The following is a 22,035-nucleotide window of genomic DNA, read 5'->3' on the forward strand; positions in this document are numbered from 1 at the left end:
TTATCTGATGAACCGAACTGTACCATGATGGAAACGCGCCATTCGTGAACTTTTCCACCGTTCGTAGGCATGTTTTCTTTAGTCTCACGCAAACACGGGCACATATTGTAAATGTATCAAATTTATTAAAGAAGGCACTTAAAAGTACATTAGCAGTCAGGAGAGTGAACTTACAGTATTCAGAGTGAGCCATATACAGTACAAAGAAAAAGTACAACCTCTCTGAAATATCTCAATATTATAATAATATCAGTTATTTTGAATATTGGATCACTGGGCTTCTATGAAGAGCAGAGGGTTTTAATTTAAAGCGTGGCACTTTATTCATAATCAATTTCTTATAGCAATGAACGCAAATCCTCGATTCCCTCAAAAACTAAAACTTTGCTTTATGTCATTCAAACAAAAACACTCCAAAATAAGATCAATTAAGACGACGATTAGAGGCAAATTCTACGACCTGCCTCACAGCGTGCCACGATGTAATTTAAGTCATCATTTCCGATGCATAATAAGAAGATAACTTTTTTTTTGTTAATAAATGATACCATTTTTAAAGTAGTCGATTAGCAAAATTCACTGGCACTTTTAGTATAAGTGGGAAAATGCGACAATGATGTGGGAAATAAAATATCTTCACACGCTGTACGGAGGTACTTTAAACAGTTCATATGCACAATGTTGTCACACTCACAGAGTTCCTCATTTACAAGCATGAACAGACACTCGTGAAACCAAACATGACCACAAATAGAATTATTTCATACAGTGCAATAAGATTCAAAGTTAGTTCAGTTACTCACGTAGTGTGAAATGCCACTTTTCTCTTAAGTTAAAGTGCTTTTAGTATTACTAAATATATACGTATCCAATAAGCAACAATGTTCATATCAAAGAATATTTTCACGTGGAACACATAACGTTGTTAGAATACTACAATACGATAATATCCCTTTAAAATCTGCCATTAAAAATAATACAGTTTCCAGTATTTTCTTGAGAACTTTTGCAAGTGTTTTATTAATAGTCTGTAATAAGTTCCCCTTCTATGTTTTCCCCCCATAACTTTCTCCCCTAATAACTGTCATTATTCAGGGAATAAAGAAAAATAATTAATAATAAAAAGTCATAAAAATAATAAAAGTCATAAAAAAAACGTTCTACACATGACAAAGGACCTGATATGGTTCTGTTTTTTTGTTTTGTTTTTTTCTTAACACAAAAAGTAAAAATAAACTTCTACGTTGATGATGTTGTGCTGTACATTTGTCAATTTTGCTCCCTCTGATGTTCAGCTGCAGCCATTTTCAGTTTCTTCTCTTAGGTGTGTGTGTGTGTGTGTGTGTGTGTGTGTGAATGTGTAGTGAAAAGTTGCCCAGATGCTTCATTTCCTGCTGAGTGTCCCACAATTTGAATGTGGGTGGGCAGCGTGTTGTGTTTGCAAGTGGAATGGAGAATCGAACTCTTCTTCTCTTGAGAAGCTTGTGTTCTATCTCTTTATCTCAGTTTCATATCAACTTTCCGTGACCGCTTCCTGTCTCTTCTCCCTCAGACATTGCTAATACGCACACTCAGTGGGCTGCTATCTCTGATGCGTCCCCTCTCTCGTCCCCTCTCCTCTCCTCTGTAGCTCTCTTCCAGTCTCATCTTCTCCGCGTCCGTCCCGTCCTCCTTGCCGTTGGGGTAGCGCGGCGCCTGTGATGGCGGGCTCGGTGCCCGCTTGAACAGGGGTGGAGTTTTAGTTTTGGCCACTTTGTCAAAGAAGGCAAAGTTAGCCACGTATTTCCCTGCGGCGGACAGGGAGACAACGGGGGGGAACTCGTAGCCCCAGAGGATCTCGTCCGGAAGGTAAGATGTTCGAACCTGGCAGGTGGCTGAGGTCGGCTCGATTGTGGCACTCATGATCACCAGGAGCTCAAAGTCAGCCAGATCTGGATCTGTCCAGCCACCACCTGAAGATTAAAGACACACTGAAGATTAATTAGCACACTTAGAACTTGATACAAGTGTTGTGTATCTGCTCCCAGTCTCTTTCTCTTCAATCTTTACCTTAACTCCCTTTTGTCCTTTCTCTCCCCCCGTTTTCTCTCCCACACTATCTCCTCTGTCCCCCATTTTCCTTTCACCCCAACCTGTCTAGGCAGATGCTGCACATCTTTGATGGTTCTGTGAGAGATTTCTTCCTGTTAAAAGGGCGTTCTCTCCACTGATGCCTAGTGTTTGTTGGGTTTCTCTACTCTCTATAATATTGTCCATGTACAGTGCCTTGAGATAATGTATGTTGTGATTCCGCGCTATGCAAAAACAATTGAATTGAATTGAATTGAACAAAACATGTACAACATCAAAAAAATACCATTTGCCACAGCATAAAGGTGGTTTCATTTTATCCTGGAACCAAGAAAATTGCCTGAAAATGATGATTTCCCAAAGTTATTCACAAACTTAAATGATTCAATTTGAATGATTTCTTTGTTATATGGAGCAAAGAAACGCTGGAAAAACATTTTTACATTTTGAAAAAACCCTCAAACTGATTAATTAATTATCAAAATAGTTCACAATGAATTTAATTATTGATTCAGCCCTAATTGTAATTGACTGGGAAAATATTTGGTCACCATTATATCATATAATATCATATTATATTATATTATATCATATTATCCCGAAAAAAGGCTGTTGCAAAATATTCATAGGTAATGACACACAAACACCACCACACACATGCACATCCAAATAATGTCCAAAACATAAAAGTCCCTAAAACTTGCACTCACACACACACACAAACTCTTATCTGAAATGTGGACACACACAGAGAGAGAGTAAACGCCACCGGTTGGAAACATTCCAGTCTCATGCTCAACATGTTACAAACACGTCGAATTTATCTTTCACGTACGGACACGCGACACTGAACGCACTGAACACACACCTGCGTCAACAGGCCTCAGTCAGAAAGCTGCAGACTCACTCATCTGTCTAAACAGTCCTTACCCTAACCCAGACCCAGTCATGCTAACACCGGGGCAAAAACACCAGGTTTCGCAACCACTTGTGCTTGTATACAAGCGTGGTTCGAGGGATTCTCTGTATTGGACCGTTGTGGGTGGTGCAAAGAAGCACCATCTGGAATTATGGAGTGATCTTACTAGCATGACTAGCAGCATCTGTTCAACTTGACCTTCTACTCACACTTACGCCATGCTGCTAAGTACCCTTTAACTTTGCCGTACATTGACCAATCTGCTCGAAACTTCATACGTGAGACAAGAAACCCACCCCGAACACGTTTACGGACATGGCCTCGACCCAACAGGAAGTCAGCATGGCTTAAGTGTCAATATTAGGTCAGGTTGAACAGATGTTTTGTTGGAAAATATGTTTATTAGACGGATTACCCAGAAGATCTGTGCGGAATAGGTCAACATGGCCATGTTAGCATGCAGATGTTAGGGAATATAGCCTCTCTCAGAGTTGCTGCATTCGTTTCACATGTTTTACATGCATTAGTATCTATCAGTATTAGCTAATAAATAGCCATGTTTCTATCATGTTACAGTTTGGTTTGGTACAGTATGGTATGTTTTGGAATGGTAAGGCCTTCGGTCAGGCTTGTATTTTGACTTAGGCGGAGTTTGACTGGCTCCGTCAGCGAGATACGGAATGTGCGACATTGTACCGGTGCCAAAAACGAAAAAACTGCTCTTTTTCTCCGAATTTCTTTGGAGGGTTAGGGGCATAGGGGCTAATCTCCAAACACTCCCATACTGTATTAAACTCCAGCTTTCCCTCTGTAGCCAATTCTCTCTCTGTTATCCTCCTCCTAATCACCTCATGCTCATGAGCTTCACAACAAACATGTTTACAGTTTCACACCACTCTTGTTTGCATGATCTTCCATTGTGACTTCCTGCCAATATACCTTTATCTCGTCGACCGCGATTGCTTTTTCGACTTCCTGCGCTCCTGTCAGTCAACTTGTAGATGCCACAGCAGAGTTTTATGTCTGTTTGTGTGTGTGTAGTTCATATGAAGACATGATTAAGAGGAATGTGCTGATGCTCTTGCTCATTGGGTTTGTGCAGCCATGACATCTCTCCACTAGACTGTCTCCACACTGTCCTGCCTTCTTGGTCACACCATGCCAAGAGCATTCACAGTATGTTGCACTGAAAGCCACTATTCATTGCTCCTATAGAATACTGTGCATGTTCTGAACATATACAGAAGTGAAAGTTTGCAGGAGGTTCAAATGAACTCCTGTCAAATGAACCGGTTAGTGCAAAGTCACGCTCCAATAGGAATGATCTCAGTTTGAACAGAATGTAGCGTGGTTTCGTCAATGTAAAACCATCATGCCTGGAGTTATTGTATACAATAATAAACATCAAGAAACTATTATTGAATTTTCTTGTTATTATGATTGGTAAACCACCCACATGACGGACGGAGAAATTAAGACTTAGCAACAAAAGCTGGCTATTGTCACCAGAGACAGCAACATACAAGACCACAATACTATAGCCAGTATAATGTGTATTACAAATAAGGATGAGTCGATACAATACTCAGTATCGTTATCGGTATCGATCCGATACTGGTCTAAATCCCTGGATTGAATATCGGAAAGAGAAAAATGTTAAATCCAATACCACCCAAACATTCTATACGCATTACTCTATATTATATATTACTTTTCTGCTTAATGTGAGAAGAATATTTGTGACAAAGCTAGAGAATTATATCTTGACATTTCGTTGAAATAGCAACAGCACAAAATGTGTTGTTAACAGCTTCACAGTTTTAAAGGGCTTAAACGACTGCATCGGACTGATATCGGTATCGGTGGATACATGAAGTTGTGTTACCGGTATCTTTTTCACGAAAAAGTGATCTGTAACTACAATACCATATCATCATTGAAGTAGGGATAGAGCAGAGAATGTTTAATAAACAGCATGTAAAGATCTACTTGTATGTATTCGAGAACGAATGGAATCGGTTCTTCCTTGAGTTATACCCCCACTCTCCCAACAAATTTCAGGAAACAAATTGGACAATGTGAAATGGTAAAATTAAAAGGGGAGGCAATGAAGGCTGAAGTAAATGAGTAGTAACATAAAGACATAAAGACGTATACTTCCACCAAAACCCCAGCAGCCCCTTTAAATTCAATCAAGCGAACTCCTTAGACACAGACATGGCTGGAAAAAAAACTTCTAAAAGGTAAAAGTCTGCATGTCAAGTGATGCCACGAAGAATAATGAAAGAAGCCGGATACGACAAATGACTGGTGTGAAGGTCTAAATGAAGCAGTGTTCAGAGTCCGTCAGCACCGATGCCACCGAAGCTTCCAGCGCTGAGAGTTCTGAGCCGCTGTAAGTGGATCTGTCCGGGCTTCGTGTCAGCACCCCAGACTGTACAGCATTGTGCTCTAATGAGGGGTGTCTCTCCAGTGAACTCTCTCTCACACACATTCCAGCCAGAGAGAAGCCCTCTCCTCCGGTGCCAAGCCAGCCCAACTCTGGACAGCTCAAGGCGGCCAAGCACGCAGCACATGATTGTAAATACCAACACACCTACATACACATACAGTGCATACTTATACATGCAGTTACACGCATTTCCTGAGGCAACGGACACTGTGAGGATGTACGTGAAAGGGCTGGATGAGATAAACTGAGACATTCATTCAGACACTACACATCCATGAAGATGGCCCAGTTTGAGCCTGTGTGTAAATTAACTACAAATTCTCAATTCATGGCTGCTGCCAGCCACACAGCATAAATTGAGACGTGAAGGCGGGTACATATGGGCAATTCGGTAATCAACACGACCAATTATATCATTCAGATTGCATGGAATGATTGGCTGGTGTACCTGTCTGTCCCTGACCACACTGACCATTTTCTCAAGGCACATGAGTACACCACTAAAGCAGAGACGATACCTAGAAGTTAGCGAGCAAGTCGCGATAATGGCTTCCAGTGTCTTGGGCGGTGAGCTTTCATGAGAGGGTGAACTGGAGGGGATGGGATGTATCGTTTGTGCTTTCTTTCAACGTGAAACCTGCAATTGTTATTACTTTTACTGATGTTTAACCACACCACAACATGTTCTAGTCAAGACCAGACTGAGATAAGACTGAGACCATGGTAGGGCAGATGGATTCGTCTCAGTGCTCAGTTCAACAAAGCTACAACGCCTCCCGGTTTTTAGGACATCCACATGCAAAGACTGTATGTCAGGCGGTAGGTTTTTGTCTTATATATAGACCTACCTTTAGATGCCCAGGCTCGAAGAGGGCTGTTGTCGTCAATGATGTGGTAGAAGGTCAGTGGGATGATGAGGAAGGGGCTGTCACTGGACGTGTCCACCTGAAAAGGCACGTTGCGCTGATCAAGCCGCACCGTCTCACCCTCCTTTGTTAAAGACGTCTGGAGCAACTTCCCCGTCACCTGGGAGCCAAGATGGAGTCAGTAAATGTAGCCAAGAGGTGGCAGAAGGCATCCTGTAACCAAAAGCCCCCAGGTTTAATGCCTGAACTGGCCAATATCCACATCAGTAGTGATGTTTTTGGGCCAATGCACTGACTGATATATTCAGTTCATGTAGGAAATACTTAATGAGAACCAAGCATTTAAATGTTTTATTGGTAGGATGTGACTCAAGATGAATTCCAGTACATAAACATTACTAGGGACAAAATCTTCGCATATGAGCACTGCAGGAAAATGTCTTACCTGACATCCTAACAAAAGGCTTTTACGCATGTTCGCTACTCGGATCATGAGGCAGGGACGACCTTCGTGGTTCGACACGACAGCGTGTTGACTAAACTTCACCGTCTCACCTCTCTTCTTGGGACGAGCAACCTGCAAGATGAAAAACACGCGGATAATCTGATAATCTTTTTATAGATGTAAAGCCCAGTAGGGGCTTTTTGATGTCAAATGGCTCAACAGTGGAGATAATTTGACAAAACACGTTTTCATCCAATTTTACAGTTTTGTTAGTTACATCCAAGTACCTTTGCAAGAAAAGTGCCGGTGATGAAGATCTCCATCACCATGGTGATGACAAGCTGCACAATGAGCAGGACAATGGCGACAGGACACTCCTCTGTGATACACCGGAAACCGTAGCCAATCGTGGTCTGAGACTCCAGGGAGAAGAGGAAGGCCCCCGTCAGGGTCTTCACCTCCATTACACATGGCGTGTGGTTGGAGGGCGGGTCAAACTCTGGAGAAAATTTTGGGGTAAACAAATTACAAAGGAACATTATAGTCCTTCTCTGAATGTCCTGCCAGGTCTTTCTCATGCTCGAGACAGTATTCCCATGTGTCCTTCAGTACTCATTCACAAAAAAACACTTGTCATGCCTTTGGAAGACAGAATTTGTGTCAAATAGAGGACATCGTTGTTTGAGGGGAAACAAGAGGTGGGGGCAGGTCATACAGATGTTCTACTCACACCCAAAGAGAGGTTGTCTTTCTGTCTTTCCTGCCTTTTATTTACACCCTCCTCCACCAATCATTCCATCTTACCCAGTAGGTCTCCATGCACCATCGCTACCAGGTACCAGAGAATTCCGAACAGGAACCAGGTCCCGGCGAAGGTGGCAGAGAACAGGAAGAACTTGTAGCGCCATTGCATGTCCAGGAACGTTGTCCATAGGTCGCGGAGGTACAGCGCCCCCCGCCCACTTATGTGCTCAATACGCACGTTGCTCCGCCCATCTTTGGAGAGGACACGCCGCCTTCTTCGCAGAGCACAGGGCCCGCCAGCCCCGGCTCCTCCTCCACCGGCACCCGCCCCTCCGGCCACACCTGTGGGGCCCAGTAGGGGCTTGGTGATGTCTGTCTGCGTCTGGGAGTGGCAGACTTTCTGTGGGGAGGAGTCTTCTGAGGAGGGAGGAGTGGCTGAGGTCATGGCTGGCACTGCATGGGGTTGGAGACAGAAAGAGAGGACAACAAGCGTTAAGCAGAACATGGCTTCAAATTAACAGCAGGTGTGCAAGAGGGGAAATAAACGAACACTTGACAATGAGAATGATGACAGTGCGGAACATTTGAGAGGAGAGGGAGATGGCGACGAGGAAGGGGATTAGAAGCACATTTTTCACCACACAGTGTTGTGGCTGTCCACAGTCGTCCATTAAAGCCCCTTTCTCCTTTCACTGGAGGCAGCTGGCCTTGTCAAAATAAAAGCCCCCCTTTCAGCATGAAGGCACAGCTGCTCTTTCACATTAAAAGCTTGATAGTGCCGGCCGGTCGGTCACACAAACCGACATGAGAGGACACTATTCACTGTTATTCCACACAAACAAAAAGAAGTCTTTAATTTTGTAACACATACACTACCAGTCAAAAGTTTGGACACACCTTTCCATTTACTTGAATGAGGTTGAAACCTTTGACTCGTAGTGTATATTGGGGTCTTTTTCCGCAGGTTTTTACTTGAACACAAACCACAAATTTGGGGTGTAGGTACAGTACTAGTACTAGCTACTGCATTACATTTACTTTCTTTTATGAAGTTTTGTCTTTGCCAGTTCTGGTGGCCTTGGTGGAGTTTTGGCAGAGGTTTGGTGGAGGTCTCCTCTTTTTGTTTGTCTCCTAGTCTCACTCAGTGTTTGCTAAATGGCCCTTTTGTCTTAAACTGCCTCTGCTTAGGGTTAGGGTTAGCGTGACAACACCAACGCCTAATGTAATGACACAAAAAACAAAACAGCAAAAAAAACAAAAAGCCAGAGAACCAAAGTGATGTGATACTCTCTGTCCGTTTTGACCCTCCTCTCTCCTCTCTCCACGCCACGGCTCACACTGAGTGAGTGAATGAATGAATAGAGAGCTGTGTTGATGCTCTGAATACTGACATGTGGGGGGGGCGCAGGGAGCAGAGAGAGGCGGGGTCAAGAGGAGGAGGAGGAGGAAGAGGAAGAGGGCCATGTGATTGGCCCTGTCCATCTCTGGCTCAACTCTGAACTCTGAGGAGCTCCTGCCCACACACACAACAAACACACACTCGTGTATCAGACGTACAGAGGACACGGTAGAATGCAATTTACCATCCAATCATACATATATTGATAAAGTGCCTGACCATAAATGTCAATAAACACAACAATAGGTGCAGGTTTGCAGTTTTGTTCGAGGTTATGAATGAAGACAAGAATGTAACAGAGTAAACCGATCACCACTGTTGCATATATGTACAGTTCAAGTGTAGGGATTTGTATATGAACTGATGTAACACTGAGTCCAGATTGTTCTCAATCAGACAGAGCACATTTATTGCAGTTGAAATGATTTCAATAAAATGAGCAATCTTATCAACGTCTTTCTAGGAAAGTCTTGCCATCTTGATAGCGCCTTCTCGCAGCTACTATGGACTAAATAAATGGACATAGCTTTATTTTTCCCTGGGACACAAAAATCAGATTTTAAAACACTTCTGATCACGGACTTTGACCGAAAATAAGATTAAAAATGCCTTATTTTTCTACTCAGTTTTTACTGTGTATGTTCAAGGTTTCCCGCGACCCTCTGGTGGAGGATAAAGCGGTAGATGATGATGTTCAAGGTTTCACCCTCTGGTCCAGGTTCCAGCAACGCGCTCAAACAAATAGATTTATGTAATCCCATTTATTAGCTTCATATCATGTTCTCTTGACGTCTTGTTCAAAGTCCAACCATTGTTTGCAAAACAGTTGAACCTCAACTGCTTGTCTGCATTGACTGAGCACAATAACGAGATTAGCAGATATGTTTCCTGGTTCCAACCATCTTTGGCTTTTCAGACTTTGCTGTTTCAATCTTATACGGCGTCGTTCACAGGTGTAGTTTAATTTTTTAGACGTGTATAATGCACAGTTGGTTAAGAATGTAAATATCAGTAGTTATTGGCCTGGAAATGAGATGTTATTTAGTCGCTAAGTAAGAGATTAGGCTGTTAAACGAGATGGTGAAGCATAGTAAAAAAAAAACTACCATATGAAACCACTATTTATTCATTATTGTAGTACATTGGTATGGACACCACGAGGAGCAGCTATGATCTACATGTATAAGTGGCATTGGTGTTTATCTATAAATAACATCGTCAGATATCAGAGCAGTGTCAGGGTTACGCAACCAAGCTCACATTGTTCCCACTGAGGTCTCAATCTTGATATCTTGATCTTATCGGGCAAAGTCAGGTAAAGTTTATCTGCTGCTGTTATAGACGGCAAAAGAAAAAAACCCGAGCGCAATGGCTCCAAGTCCCCGCGTCGACACATGAGCAGAGAGAAAGAGTGACACAAACTGAGCCATCGCAACTTTCCTCTGCAGTACATTGGTAAGTTCTGTGCTGTTTATGTGTCTTTTACTGCAGTATTATTGTCCAGACTTGGCAGAGAGCACGTATTTTCAATATGGGATGATCACATTTGTCTTGATTGTGATCAAATTGTGAAGTCCTGCTGAACTTCTCTTGCCGCGCGTCCTCACTTTGGGTAACTCTTCTTGGATATCCAAACCAAACCCTCACACACGGGAAAGGGCGTAGCTGAGTATGCACACACTTCTTGTGTTTGGGGATCGTTCGACAGCATTACTGACTACTGTCGTGAAACGTAATGAAAGTCAGCCAACAGTGAAACTGAATCGTAAAATAAGGGGAGGAGAAAACTCTCCGCCCGTAGTAGTTGGATGACGAAGATGAAGCGCACTCGTGCGGCAAAACTGGACATTTCCTTCTCAGAAAGTATTTCGGATTACGCCAGAAAGTCGCTAGCACTGTCACTAATCACTCTTTTGAAGTGTTCATTTGATTAAGTTCATATTTCACCAAAGAATCAACACGTGTGAAGTGTGTCTGAAGTTTGACTGATTCACTTGGACGTTGACTTTTCCCCGCTCGCTGGACAGCCACACTCAAGGTTAGGATGTCTTCCTCTGTGTCCGTCTCTCTGTCCCCGTCTTTCCCCTCTTGTCCCCGTGTGCACAAGAATCCATTGTTTACGAGAAGATGAAAGGGACAAAAGCCACCATTGAAAAATACGACCGGGTGAGCGAATGAGGGAAAGAGCGAGCAGGACCGAGCGTCAAAGTGTGTGGTGTGTGTGTGTGTGTGTGTGTGTGTGTGTGTGTGTGTGTGTCGTTTGTTGCGAGTGTGTTGTCCTTGACATGGTGAGGGGGCAGAGGGGAGAGAGAATAATTGCTTTTGGAGGGGGAGGATTGAGCGAGTTGAGCATCGGGTGACAAAAAGAGAGAAAGAGGGAAGGTTGAGAGGAAGAGGGGTCCGCGGAGTGAAGGTGGAGAAAACAGATGGGTGACAAAAGACAGTCATTTGTATTCCAGAGGAGCGAGTAATCCCTGCCACTTTGTCCGGCGTCCACATCCTGAAAAGCCTCCGTGCGACACAACGTGAAAGGCTGTGCGAGTTCTGTCCACAGCACAGCAGCCGGGACGCCGCGATTAAGAGACTGTACAAACATCAACAGCGCAGGCCGTGCCAAGGCGGCATCTGCTCGGCCAACGCGACGCGACTCAACCGCAAACTTATTGGAGTCAAACTGAGCACCGAGCACTGACTCAGCTGAATGAGTTGATTAGAGACATGTCACAGAATCAAGAAAGAAAGGTTTATCAAACCATTTTCCACAGAGATACCTGTTAAGTATTGAATTGCGGTGTTCAGGCTTTGGCCCCTAATGAAGGACAATCTTAACGCTCCAGCATTCCAAGACATTTTAGACAATGCTTCCAACTTTGTGGCAACAGTTTGAGGAAGACAACATGACTTCGATAAATGCTATATCATCATAATACTTTGAGTTTGGTGTGGAAGAACTTGACTGAACCGCACCGAGTCCTGACCTCAACCCCCATCGAGCACCTTTGGGAGGAACTGGAACAGAGATTGCAAGCCAGGTCTTCTCGTCCAAAATCAGTGCGTGAAGGAGGTCATAATCCCACAAAACATTTCAAAAATCTTGAGGAAAGTCTTTCAAGAAGAGTGGAAGCTGTTCATTTCTCCACTCTTCAAAACACAATGACCAAGACCTTTTGCGGACTTTATATCTATTATTATTATTTGGTGTCCTCTGGATTTAATCTACCTCTCATCCAAACCCTCCCCACACCAAAAAACAAACAAACCCTGCACTTTTAATTGCATTTCCTAATACTCCTGACCATTTTGACCAAGTCTATGTCTTCCACCAAAAATACAGACCACAAAAAAGCAAATGTTAAAGTACAGATGCACCAAGTGCAGACAAATCAAATATTCCACGGTGGTTGTGCCTCTGCAGCGCCTCAGATTTTGCAGAATCCTACATACAATTTCCTGAGAAGTCAAATAAATTCCCCGCCAAGTTTTGACGGATGCAAGGTTTTTTTTTCAGATAGTCGGTTTTAGAAAGTGACAGAAATGTTGTTGGTGTCAGACGCGTGGGTTGAACTTTCAAGTGCACGCTTGTCTCTGCCACTGGAGAGTGTTTTCATGTTGTTGTTTTTTTTTTTTGCATCATTAGTCACTTTAAGGTGACCTTTATGTCAACGACAGGAAGTAAAAGTGACCTGTAACCATGGCGATCGGGCAAGTGTCCGTGTCCAGTAGCTCCATCTAAATCTAACATTTCCCCAAACCTCCAGCCTCCACTTCCTCGGCCCAGAGTAACTCACAGAAGAGTTACGACTAAATTAAACAACCGCGAGCAGCTGCTGGAAATTTAGCACCGACTTTTACCATCTTCATCCAAGTCGGTAGCAGCCAGTGATCTGTCTCCCTGCTGTAAATCGGACAGCTTTACTACCGTCATGGTGCTGATGAGGAATTCTCTGTGGGGGTCAAGGAACCAGGATGTTTGTTCTTTCTTTCTTTAAAGCTCTTTAGAAAACATCTTATAATATCTCTGTGCTGTGGTTTTCTCAGGTCACTGCAGGACATTATTTATTTGCAACAACATGCATCTAAATGTTCACACATATTTCTGCGAGAAACCTTTACGGTGGGTCAAAAGGTCAATCCGTGGCAACAAAATGCCGACTTTTCTTGGCATGAATATTGGAAGAATCGATGGATTTGCTCCAACGAGACACTCTAGACCAGAGGTCTCAAAGTCGCGGCTCACGGGCCACATTAATATCAAATTGTAACAAGAACTGGCCCCCAAAAATATAATACTAAATATGATTGCTAGCGATTGCCATAAACGGTAAGCAGTATCTTTATTATTTTATGAATCACACTTTTAAGAATGTAACGTAAAAAATATATATAGATATAGATATTTAATGTTTTTATTACAATGTTTTGCATCATGAATATGTTTTGTATTGTGATCCGTGTATCGTTCCATATCATAACAAACACCTTTACTTTGAAATTCTGTAAATGTCGTCATGAATATTGTTGGAATATTGTGAGACGATCTAAAGCTTTGACGCTTTAAGCTCCCACATGGTTTAACTTTTTTTTCCCCACTGTTATGCACTAATATCTCTCTAGAAAAGCAATGCAAGAAACTGAATCAGGCACACGTGCAGTGAACACGACAAAACATTTCATTTCGAACAATAAAACTCCCAAGAATGAGACAAAGACGCAGACGCAGATGCGTCTGAAATTGAGTTGTTTGTGTGTCTTACCTTCCTGTCGACCGCAGCTTGGAAAACGTGAAGATCTAGTTAATTTCGTTGTCCAGCAAACATGTGGAGGGAAAAAAAAAAATGTCTCTACGTCTGACTTGTTGGGAGTAATTTCAGGCTTTTTAAACGACACTTCTCTCACTCTCTCTCTCTCTCTCACTCTCTCCCTTTGACATCACATTGTTTTCTTTTGCCGTGTGTCGTCCCCTGAGTTTGTTTGGAAAACCCTCAGAAGAAAAACATGGACCCCTGGACGAGCTGGGCGGTCGGTCGGTCAGCGTCTCCCTCAGGACACTGGTACTGGTGGCACCGGTTCTGGCTCACTGTTACTGGGTCATTATGTAATCAGATGAGCACAGTTTGCACCTCTTCTTCTTGCATGTGGGACAGAGTGGGAGACGTTTAAGACGCTGATGCTGTCCACTCCTCCAGGACCCCCACTACATGCCTCTCTATATAAGTATTCAGTCAGCCGCTGTTTCACGACATTTTTAATTCATTAATTCAACTCTCCTCCCAGTTTCTCCTCCTACCCTCCCTCTCCGTGTCCCTCTCCCTGACTGTACCCGATAAATGGGCCTCTTTGTTGCGAGGCCTCCTCCGCTGTTTCAGCCTTTGTCAACTTTCTCATGTAAATGTTTGATGGTTATAAGATACAAGCCTGGAAGTTGCTCCATGAAACGGAGGCGTTTACAAATCAAAGACAGAGGGGGAAAAAAAACGAAAAGAAAAAAAAACCATAACAGGGCTCTTTTTTTCCAGTGCACATGGCTTCTTGTGCCGTGAATGGATAATGTCGGTGATTCTCTCTGAGGCTGTGCCACGTCCGCCGCCGGCGAGGAGGAGCTTTATAGTACGCACAGTCCTGATGTGAATGGACGAATCAATTCAGCAAAGTAACAAGCGTTGCACCGACAAACACTGCTGTTGTGGTGGAGTGTCTTGCAGTTGTCATGGACGAGTTAATCTTTTCTCCAGTGTTCCTTGAACCCCTCTTTACTTCAGTGTCTGGGGCCTAATGTGAATTTTAACCACTCTTATAGTGTATAGCCCCTGGTATACTTCCACACACATCCCACATCACCATCTGTTGTCAAAATGTTTTTTCTGCTTGGTGAGCAGGGCTCAAGTTCAGTTCCCACATGCACAGCGCACTCTTTGCTCTTTATATTAAGTAATACATTGTAAAAGGTGAACAGAGGAGGACCGACAATAGATCCCTGAGGAACTCCTGAGGTTACTTGTAACCTGGACTTTCAAAACAAAGTGAAACTTAAGCAAACAAATGTAAAAAAATGAGAAGGTTCCAAATTCTGGGCTGCACACGCAGCCTGACCCTACTTGCTGACCCCTGACCTAAACAGTTTTATCCCTAACCTTAACCAATTAATACTTAACCCTAACCTTAACCTTAACCTAACCATAATTGAAATTAGAGCTGTTAGCTCCGCCCACACTAACAGTATTGAGTTTGACATTTACAACACAACTACTAAAACTACGTCTTCCTCCACTGGTTATTACAGAATCACAGAAGAGATAGAAATTTTAACACCAGCGCTGTTGTCAAATTATTTTGAAGGCTTGGAATATGTAAGTACAGATAAATGCAAAAATAGAACAACAATATAAAAATAATCATTATGGTCACATTTATATGATATCATGACCCTACAGGTAAAAAAACCCCACCATGTATAGGAATATTATGTGAATAAACCGGTGGTGCAACAACAAACCTATATAACATCTCATATAGTCTAACTCCCTATAGAGTTAATCCACTTCCCTAAAGGAGCAGTCTAACAGATTTATTATAAATCTTATAAAGGAAGTAAAGAGGGTAGTGTCGGCCAATCAAAGCCGGGCTTTTAAGTTTGTTTTGACAGTGCTTAAAATTTACCTTATGTGCTTATGAGAGCCATGAATCCACAGCAGAGACTCACTGCACAATAAAGCAGGCTCATCGCGATATGTGGCCCTGCTGGTTTCACACGCACATCAATCTGTGGGGCCCCTCCAGCCTGCCAGCGGGTGTTGTTCCCCCACAATACCTTCTCATGTCCGGTAGATTTCGGGGACTCCTCTTAAGCCAAATAAATGGGGCCCTGCATCCATAGGGGTCTGGATCATATGCATCCTCAGCTTCCTGGGTCAATAACACTGTACGTGCAGAGAAACAACAAAGATTTAATTGTAGTGACAGTATTTCTTCATGTACTATGACATGAACAATGGGATTTTAGAAATACTGAAATAGAGATCCTGTATGAGCCTCTGTGTACAAGTGTTTGTTTTCGGTTGCTTGCTTAGCTGGTTCGTGGCTTGTTTTATTCCTCGGTCTCTTGCTTGTTTGGTTCCTTGGTTGGTCGTGTGTTTACGTAGTTGGTTGTTTGATTGGTTTATTGGATAGCTGTGTGGTTACTTGGCTGCATGTTGGCTTTCTTGTTACTTGGTTAGTCGTGTGGTCACTAAGTTGATTGGCTGCTTATGTGGTCACTTGTATGGTTTGGTAAAATGGCTGGTGGTTCAGTTAGTTGGTTGGTTGGTCGGCAGGCTGGCTGGCTTATTGAATGGTTGCTTGGTCACTAGGTTGGTTGCTTGTTTGGTTAGGTTGGTTAGTTGTTGGTTGGGGGCTGGCTTGTTGATTGATTGTTGGTTGGGTTGTTGGTTTGGTTGGCTGGTTGGGCTGGTTGGTTGGCTGGTTGGCTTTGTTGGTTGTTGGTTGTTGGTTGGTTGGTTGGTGGTTGGTAGGCTGGTTGGCTGTTGGGTGGTTGGTTGGTTGGTTGTTTGTTTGGTTGGTTGGTTGGCTGGTTGGTTGGTTGGCTGGTTGGTTGGTTTCTAGGATCCACAATTATCAAAGACAACATCATGAATCCAAATGATTTTCATCAGTCCTGGACTTTTTCCTCTGACGTCTACCGTGGAAGCTGTGAGTTCAATATTTCAACAGTCAAATGGTTTCATCTAGAGTTTGGTACAAACATTCATATTTTATTATAGATGAACAGCAATGAGCACTAAACCTTTTACTTTTATGTGCAAAACAAATAACTTTCCTACAAGGAACGGTATCATTACGTTCCAGGTCACATGCTAATATGCTAAACATCAAATATTACCTCACATCAGCAAATTAAAACAACCTCCAATGGATAACATGGATGACACACTCAGCAGAAGACCCTACAGGCTCAATACTACACTGTACTGTATTAAACCCGCACTGTATCTATGAAAAGATGTGACCTGGCTTTGCTACAAAAAACCAAGACATTGCTTCTCTGTTGTCACATCGGCAAGAATCTTAGGAAAACTATGTCACAGAGGTCAAAGAGAGAGAGAGAGAAAAGGGCGTTACAGAGGACGGAAGAGAACAAGCAGACAGAAAGAGCAGACGTTAGAGACCAGGCCACAGGAGAAAGGAGTTTGACGGCAGGATGAGTGACATTGATTGAGGAGGTCGGGAGGAAGGAGAGAAAGTTGTACACAATGACGAGCAGACGGAAGGTTCCCTCCTTTTTTCACCTTCATCTTCCTTTTTTTCTACCTCTTTCTTTGTTGACCTGCCTCCATAGATCAGGATGAGGTTTGGGTTTCTATCACATGTTATTGCCCAGCCCAAAAAGTCTGTCTATTCTTACAGCTATTCTTCTTAGGCCACTGCACTGAATTCCATTCATTTGGACAGCCAGAACGGGGAGCAAAACCTGGTCCTAAACTCAACCATAACCACAAATCAAATCTTAGCCTTAAACTTAACCAGTGCCTCAGAAATGCGTTTCTGCCACATTAGGACCAGGTTTTGGTCTCAATCAGGATGCCAGAGAAGGTCCTAAAGAGGTAACAAACACAAGAACACGCATATCTTGTAAAGTAAAATTACCAAAAAATGTACCTGTAGAAGAAACAGGTCTGGTGCCAACATTATGGCAAAATAGAGAGAAATTAATGTCTCTCTATGTATCTATCTAATATCTTATTTCGGATATATTTATATAAAAAGTAAACATAAAGTGAAAAGAGAATAGGCTGAAGCATGTGACTTATTATTAAGGAAAAACCCAGAAAATAAGAACTTCTTGCATGTTTTTCCTACATGTCTTTTTTGTTTTAATAAAATACAATTAATAATTCATATGGACCAAGCAAATACACAATAAAACGCCTAATGAGTTGTCAAAGTTTACATTTCCGTTTATTTTAACACTTTATTTCATGCATATGCCGCATATAAACCTCAGCTTTGTTTTACATTGAATATACAATATAGAAAAATATTTAAAAAAAAAAAACATTTTCTTTCTTTAATATTTTTTCTACTTTGCATATTCCCTAGATGTGTTTTATTTACTTTAATTATGTGTTATTTACTTTTATTTTGTTGTTTGTCTTTGTGTAATAAATGATCAAGTACTCAAAATACAAAAAAGGCTGAACCTGGTGTTAGATGTAATCAGTAGTAGCGGCCTCTAGATGTCGCCACTGCTCTTTAACAATAAGCCGGGTCAGTGTCATACTGAGGGAGTGATATTATGTGCATAACATTAATTTGTTTATTCATTTATGTTATTTTACAATTGTGACACTTCGAGTCCCGCAAAGGAAGGTAAGACAGGAAGTCAGAAGCTGGTTATGATATTTATAGAATTTGAAATGCATTTCCATGGTTAAATTTAGGCCTAATATCAGTATTCTTTACATTTGAGGTTCTGTACTTCATTTTATTGATGTTAATTATATATTTTTCTTATAAACAATTCAGTTGTATGGGACCATGAAGTAGTCCTTACATTGTATACAGGGTAATACAGGGTTTCTGTTGTTGATGAACCTCTTTTTTTAAGCATATTTACGTGTGGAATATCTGGGAAATCATCCTCATCTTAATTTTTTAACTTGTTTGATTCTTGCAAGATTTACATCGGACTGACTTGCTTGTGACTTACTGAAGAGAGCATCAGGCAAATAGAAACAAAACTGAACAAATTTTAATGACTTTTAAGACCAAGACCTCAAAAAAGAAGAACACTTTAACACCTAGCCTCAAAATGTCCGTCTGGATTGTTTGCTTATTTTAAGCATAAAAAAACGTCAATTTTTTTCCAGAATAACTTTCAATATCTGGCAGTTATTTACAATTTAGTTGTACATGTAAATTTGACATTTGAACAGCATAAAACATATTTCAAATAACATTTGTTTGAGTCTTTGTCTCAATGTGCAAAAATAGACTATAAACTATATTAAAAACTAGTTTTTCCAACTCTCTCCTCTCTGGTGGACTTAATAAGACCTTGAATATCAATATCAACTAAATGTATGACATTTTAGGAACAAAAGAAAATGCAGATTAATCCCTTTTGCCGCGTGACTCTGAAACTCAATTTCCACTCATGTGACTCGTGTGCACACAGATCATTAAATCAACATACGTGAACACACATCATGAGCACAAGGTCCTGGTTAGTTATGTCACACTGATTTAAGAAAATGATGTGAGTCATGTTTTGTGTGACATTCACAGTCTAAATACCTCAATTAGCACACTCAAAACTATTATAAATCATATTAAAGTTGCCCTCATCAGCCTTGACTGCACCCTGTGTTCAGCGACACGTCACTGATAACAATGGTGTCGCAAATTCTGATCATGTGTTTGTTTGTAAGTTTCTGAATAAATACCTAATTGCAATTATTTTTGACTGAAATTGCGATTTTCTACGTAATTACTCTCATTTTAATTGGAAACAAAAAAAATGTAGTTTTAAATTACAATTTTTTTTTTGTAAAATTTGTGGTAAACTCACAAAGAAGCACAAAGAAACAACTCCTTAATCTCATAAACCAGTGTTGCTAAATGGCCTTCAGGAGGAAACACTAACCTCATTCACACACACAAATGTAAATTTGATTTCACCTTCACAGCTTTTGTTTAGTCTAACTAAACTGCAGCTTGGATTTCTGTAAATAGCTAATCTAATTTCTGCTTTTACAAGGTCAAGTCGAGATCTCACATGATCTCCACAGACTCAACGATCTTCACAAAGTCAGTTTTTTAACTCTGATCATCCTTTGACCAATTATCCGGAGCAGTGCATGTCACGTTAAGCGTAGCTTTTGGCTGTTCAGGTCATGTCCTCAAGTCTATTTACTTTCATTGGGTTTAATCTCTGGTTTGTTGAAGTTCAAGCAGTTCAGCAAAAAAAGGAACATGTAATAAATAACTGCAAGAAAAAGTTTTTCCTGGTGTGCAGCGATCGCCTTACTTCTACAGTCCATATTGTTAATTTTACTCTACTTTTAATGTAAAATATCTTAATCGAATTCTTTTAGTTTCTAATTATGCAAAAGATTATACTGACTCCCTTAATTAAGCAGGAGAAGGTTGAATGAATGCCCTCTCGCAAACTTGCTGCTTATAAGAGTTGCTAAATTAAGTAAAAAACACACATTGTATAACAATGACTATCGTTCAGAATCTGCTCTTTTCAAAACCTTCCAAAATAGCTGTTTGTTACATTTTTTCCGTTTGTTTATGTTTCACTTCATTTTGAAAGTACAGCTTACACATAACCTCAGGAGTTCCTCAGGGATCTATTGTCGGTCCTCTTCTGTTCACATTTTACATTATATTACTTTATACAAAGAGCGCGTTAAATGCATATGGACAGCACACATGCAAACTGAAGTTCCACCCCACCATTAGGTGGCGTATTAAGCCCCGCTCACCAAGCAGAAAAAACATTTCCACAACAGAAGAAGTAGTCACCAAGGATAGGCATCCGAGCCTCAACCTGGCGACCCTCAAACCGGCGACACCCCGACTCGCCTACCCGACGGGCCTCTCAGCTTTGAACCAGATGTGTCCAAGAGAGCTGTAGCATCATTCTCTTCTTCTTTGGTAGAAATGCGTCCTATTCCCTGAGTCCAGACTTGTACAAATCAGATACTTGACCCTGACGCGCGAGTATACCAGGAGGGCCTTTAGTGGGAGTAAGGCATCTGATAAAGTGTTGAATTTAAGCGTATAAAGCACTCACTAAAGAAGTTTTATATATTTGTATCAACTGCAACATCTGCACTACATTACTGCCGAACAGAAGAGAGGAGACACATGACATAATCGGCTTTTATGGTGGATCATCCAACACTGGCTGCCACTCTCACCTACATAACTTTAGGTGACTGTTGATGAAATGATATTGGCTCAGACTTGGAAAGACAAACACAGCGATAAACTGTTATGTAACCATACAAATAAACCAAAAGTCTCTCTTTAAACCAACATTGCTAGAGTGTTGCAAGACATTTTAACTGGTTTATCTAGTTTTATCCATTGAAAAGCCGCAGTTCTTAGAATATTTGTGGACACGCCATGAATCACGAGTCACCTTTCACTTGCACTTTTGACACTTCTTAATGGGAACGCTGCCAAATCAATCTGCATCTTCACATGTTTTATTAACCCGATTTTTTTCAGTCTACAGGTTTACGCAGGAGGAACTAACATCCGTGCTACGTTCCGTTTATTGGGCTGTAAATTCAGCCGCAGGAATTCATGTTCCAGAGTTAGTTTTCCCACCTTCACCGTGTGAATAATGTCAGTTCGTGTTACGTCAGGCGTCCACATGATTCGGTTTTCACATGTGGTCACAATGTTCCACTGACTGAAGTTGTGCAGCTGCATGCGCAGTATGTGCACGTTAGCTATGTAATAATACTGTAAGTGCATCCTCACATAATTAAAAATATATAAATACTGTAATGTTAGAGCCACATTCCGATGAACAGGTCTAGATAAACCATATGCATGTTGTGTAAGGCATATTTTCCTTGTTATTCGAAAAAAGCAATAAATAAACTCTTGTAGACTCTTGTAATATTTTTACATTAGCACAAATGTAGCATGTTTTAAACATTTTGTGTTCCATATATATATTATATATATTCTAATGACACACTGTTTATATTGTGTATACTATTAAATTGATTATTTTCTGTATTGTATATTCCTAGATACTAAAGTGCTGATTGTTGATGAGTTATTGCCTTAACTTTTGACTGTCATTGCTGCTGTTCATTTCACCGTTGTGGAACTAATAAAAGTCTATCTTATCGCGTCCAGGTTACCAATAAATATTTATGATCTGTGTAATAATTGGGATCTTTTTCAAATTTTATAAGGACATATTTTAATACATTTTTATATTTATTTTTATTTGAAAGTATGTATGTTTTAAATAAATAATTTTGGTAGAATTTTTATATCCCTGTCTGAGGCCCACCTGCAATACCGCCGATGTCCACCAGTTGACTGCGCCCCACACTTTGGGAAACACTGCTTTATTGTATAGAAAGACGTCGTTTTTATGAGAGTTTTTTT

At 41.3% G+C, this 22,035-nt stretch overlaps 2 protein-coding genes across 20 annotated transcripts in view; both read right to left on the reverse strand.

The window, feature by feature from the left end:
- LOC122766468 (calcium/calmodulin-dependent protein kinase type II delta chain) overlaps positions 1–22,035 on the reverse strand; it is a 557,529-nt gene that overhangs the window by 69,893 nt on the left and 465,601 nt on the right. The window lies entirely within an intron of this gene.
- On the reverse strand, positions 104–14,259 carry kcnj10a (potassium inwardly rectifying channel subfamily J member 10a). The gene is made up of 6 exons (XM_044021376.1): positions 13,650–14,259; positions 7,557–7,949; positions 7,040–7,251; positions 6,753–6,884; positions 6,290–6,467; positions 104–1,952 (listed from the first exon to the last, which is right to left on the reverse strand). Exons 2-6 carry the CDS (start codon positions 7,939–7,941, stop codon positions 1,549–1,551), a joined length of 1,311 nt encoding a protein of 436 aa, XP_043877311.1. The 5' UTR covers positions 7,942–7,949; positions 13,650–14,259; the 3' UTR covers positions 104–1,548.

This window comes from Solea senegalensis, linkage group LG3 (genome assembly GCF_019176455.1).
Source record: "Solea senegalensis isolate Sse05_10M linkage group LG3, IFAPA_SoseM_1, whole genome shotgun sequence".
Taxonomy (NCBI): domain Eukaryota; kingdom Metazoa; phylum Chordata; class Actinopteri; order Pleuronectiformes; family Soleidae; genus Solea; species Solea senegalensis.

Coding starts and splice junctions, on each gene's coding strand:
- kcnj10a (XM_044021376.1), bottom strand. CDS start 7,941: ATGACCTCAGCCACTCCTCCCTCCTCAGAAGACTCCTCCCCACAGAAA. Junction 7,252..7,556: donor GGTGCATGGAGACCTACTGG/GTAAGATGGAAT, acceptor AATTTTCTCCAG/AGTTTGACCCGCCCTCCAAC. Junction 1,953..6,289: donor TCGAGCCTGGGCATCTAAAG/GTAGGTCTATAT, acceptor TTTAATCTTCAG/GTGGTGGCTGGACAGATCCA.